The sequence below is a fragment of the Sinocyclocheilus rhinocerous genome, unplaced genomic scaffold (assembly GCF_001515625.1).
Source record: "Sinocyclocheilus rhinocerous isolate Xijiao unplaced genomic scaffold, SAMN03320098_v1.1 scaffold996, whole genome shotgun sequence".
NCBI classification, from domain to species: domain Eukaryota; kingdom Metazoa; phylum Chordata; class Actinopteri; order Cypriniformes; family Cyprinidae; genus Sinocyclocheilus; species Sinocyclocheilus rhinocerous.
The window spans coordinates 424175-426935 of NW_015660490.1; the positions used below are offsets into that span (position 1 = coordinate 424175).

Consider the following 2761-nt stretch of genomic DNA (forward strand, 5'->3'; position numbering starts at 1 on the left):
AAAAATTATATTTACACAATTGGTTAATGTACATATCTATGTCTATTCATTTATTCAGTTGTTCACTCATTAGCTCATTCATTAATTCATCCATTCATTCATTCATTCATGTATCCACCTACTGATTTTATACAATATTAGCACTTCACCATGTTGCAGAGCATTTTTACTTATTGCACAAGAGTATGCCCTGTCCTATTATATTGCTGAGAATGCCTCATAATGTGTTTATCTCAGTAATTAGAGACAGGCACAATTGCCTATAATAGACCTGATATTTTCCATTCACAGATTTTATTTGAATTTGAAAATGTCAATATTGCAGCTTCTTATTTCTCAATATGAGAATGTAATAAATGAACTACAAATGAAACACAGTGCTCCTTCCTTTTACCATCCCTCTTTCGATGCTAATGGGCTTGTCACTCTGTAAGGACTCTAATTGGCCGTAGCCAGCCGCTCAGGTATGTAGTGAGCTCACACAGAGGCCTTGTTTGCTCTTATAGGTCAAATGCTAAGTGAACTGTGCTGGTGATTGATGAGGAAATCATCCCATGGCTGTTAAGTCCAATTGTGCTTCTGTGTGTGTGTAATGTCTCCACCATGATGCTGCCTAACATGTTGCGGTAGCATGCATCACCCCTCAAATGAGCCAGCTAATCGTTTCCACTTTCAGCCTTTTATAGCTGCAGAAGCCATAAGCACTGTCTGCTTGAGGCTCGGCAGTCTCACTAGAAGTCTGTGGCTAGTGACCCAGGTTTATAACTAGTGTCCTAGCCTTTTAAAACTTAAGAGAGAGGGGTGCTAACCTTTAACCTGCCTGCCTCACCTCCCACAACCAGAGCTCCCCCTGCTCCGGGACAGGATGTGCCCTCACCGGTAGCATGGTTGGAGGCCCTTGGACAGAGACACTGTCCAGACAACATGTCTGCTTTAAACATAAAGACTTCGTTAGTTTTACTTTTAATTTTAGTTTTAGTTAACAATAATAACCCTGGAATTAAATCCTTGTAAAACAAAACATAATTATTTAGCAGTGTGTTGTTTTTTTCTTAGGGGAAAATATTACTGCTGCACTGTAAGCAAACAGAAGAGGACAACACCGGTAAGTACAGTTCAACAGTTTATTAACCCCTTAACTGTCACTGTCCCACCTGTGGAACGCTTGGCGCTCTTTTTTGTTGTTGTCCTTTTTCTCTAACAAATCTTTTAGTAATCATCATAAATTATATATCATTTGAAAGCTTAGAAGCCCAAGATTCATCCTGTGAAAACCATTTTGAAATGGACATTGCGTTATCATGGAAATGGTACTTAAAAATATTTTGGCGGTCTCCTCCCCCTTAGCGGGCGGTGTCAAGTGTCATATTACAAAATGCATTACGGTCTTTTAGAATCAAACCTTTTTATAATCTTGACAAAAAAACATATCATTGGAAAGGTTTGAGTCTCAGGATTCCATATTTGGTGATTATTTTGAGATAGAAGTAATATTGAAAGAGAAATCTAGACATTTGTGACAGAAAAATGCATTAAAAAAATTTTATAGTGCATTTTATTTACAGTAAATTTAAACTTCTATCACTTTTTGATACTTGAATTTTTCACTTCACAAATCCACTTTTGCAATAATCTGCCGATTTTCTTCTTTAAAAAGAGACCAACCTTTGGTCTGTATTCCAAAGTGTTCATAAATTACAACAATTTAAGTTTGGATAGTGCACTTTCATGCCTATTTTAAAAAATGGGGGGTGACCGTTAATGAGGCTTCAGCAGAGGAGAAAGCAATGATCACAGGTATGGATATTCTTGAAGAGTTCAGAATATAGTCTTAGCTGAATAATAACACTGGTGTCTTTGCAGGTGGTGATGGACCCGGAGAGCTGAGCGGGCGACTGAAGATGAACAGGTAAGGAGCCAGGGAGGCAGACACATGCACGTGAACAACAAGACCAGACACAGAGAAAGGGATGTGATGGTGGCTTTATACCAGGATTGATTGGTGTTGACAGGTGGAGTGCATCAGTATTCGGGTGATTGTGAATGAGAGGGAGGAGCTGAAGGATCTGGCGCTGCTGTTGACTCCGTGACATTTACTATTTATTAATATGTGAAAAACTTTTGTCTGCCAAATTAAAGTCAAGGTCAATATATCAAATAAGGTTGGTTCAAGTTGTAAAATGTCAAATGTCATGTGGTGCGACTCCCCAGAAACATAATGATATTTTTTAAATAAATAAATATTCAAAACTGAAGTTGGTTTAATATGGGAATATTTTTTACTGCGTAATTTCTATATACTTCCATTTGTGTCACTTCATAGTTCTGATGACTTTACTATTATCTAAACTGTAAAATATAGTAATAATGATAATAAAAAAAAAATCAGTATATGTGCCCAAACTTTTGACTAGTTTGACTATTAGTGTAACTGCTGTACATTTGTACGCTGATGTTCTGTCAGCCGTTTCTGGTTAGGGTGGATAGAGCAGATGAACAGAGTTTGTATTATTGTTCTGCTGTCTCTCGTCCCAGTTTCTCCCTCGCTCATGAACCCTCCCACGTTCAGTTTCAGCCTTTGAATGCTGCTGGTCATTGCCAGTACGGAACATATGAACAAAGTCCCTTGTTCTTCTTGTTTGTCCATTATGTAACTGGTCGATGTGAATCCATATAATTCATTTGCTTTTAACTGCTCTCTTCTCTGACTGTTGACAGAGACATATAGAGAGAAAGAGAGCTTTTCCATTCCAAGAGTGGG

At 38.0% G+C, this 2761-nt stretch overlaps 1 protein-coding gene across 2 annotated transcripts in view; it reads left to right on the forward strand.

Annotated features, from left to right (window-relative positions):
* LOC107724965 (rho-related GTP-binding protein RhoU-like) overlaps positions 1-2185 on the forward strand; it is a 24809-nt gene extending 22624 nt beyond the window's left edge. Inside the window, exons 3-5 of one of the 2 annotated variants that reach the window (XM_016534066.1) lie at positions 1057-1105; positions 1864-1909; positions 2013-2185. In XM_016534066.1, coding sequence (XP_016389552.1) covers positions 1057-1105; positions 1864-1909; positions 2013-2037 — 120 coding nt within the window. In that variant the 3' untranslated portion in view covers positions 2038-2185. The remainder of the gene's footprint in view (positions 1-1056; positions 1106-1863; positions 1910-2012) is intronic. The other variant, XM_016534064.1, reaches the window with a different exon arrangement.
* The last annotated feature ends 576 nt before the right edge of the window (positions 2186-2761 follow it).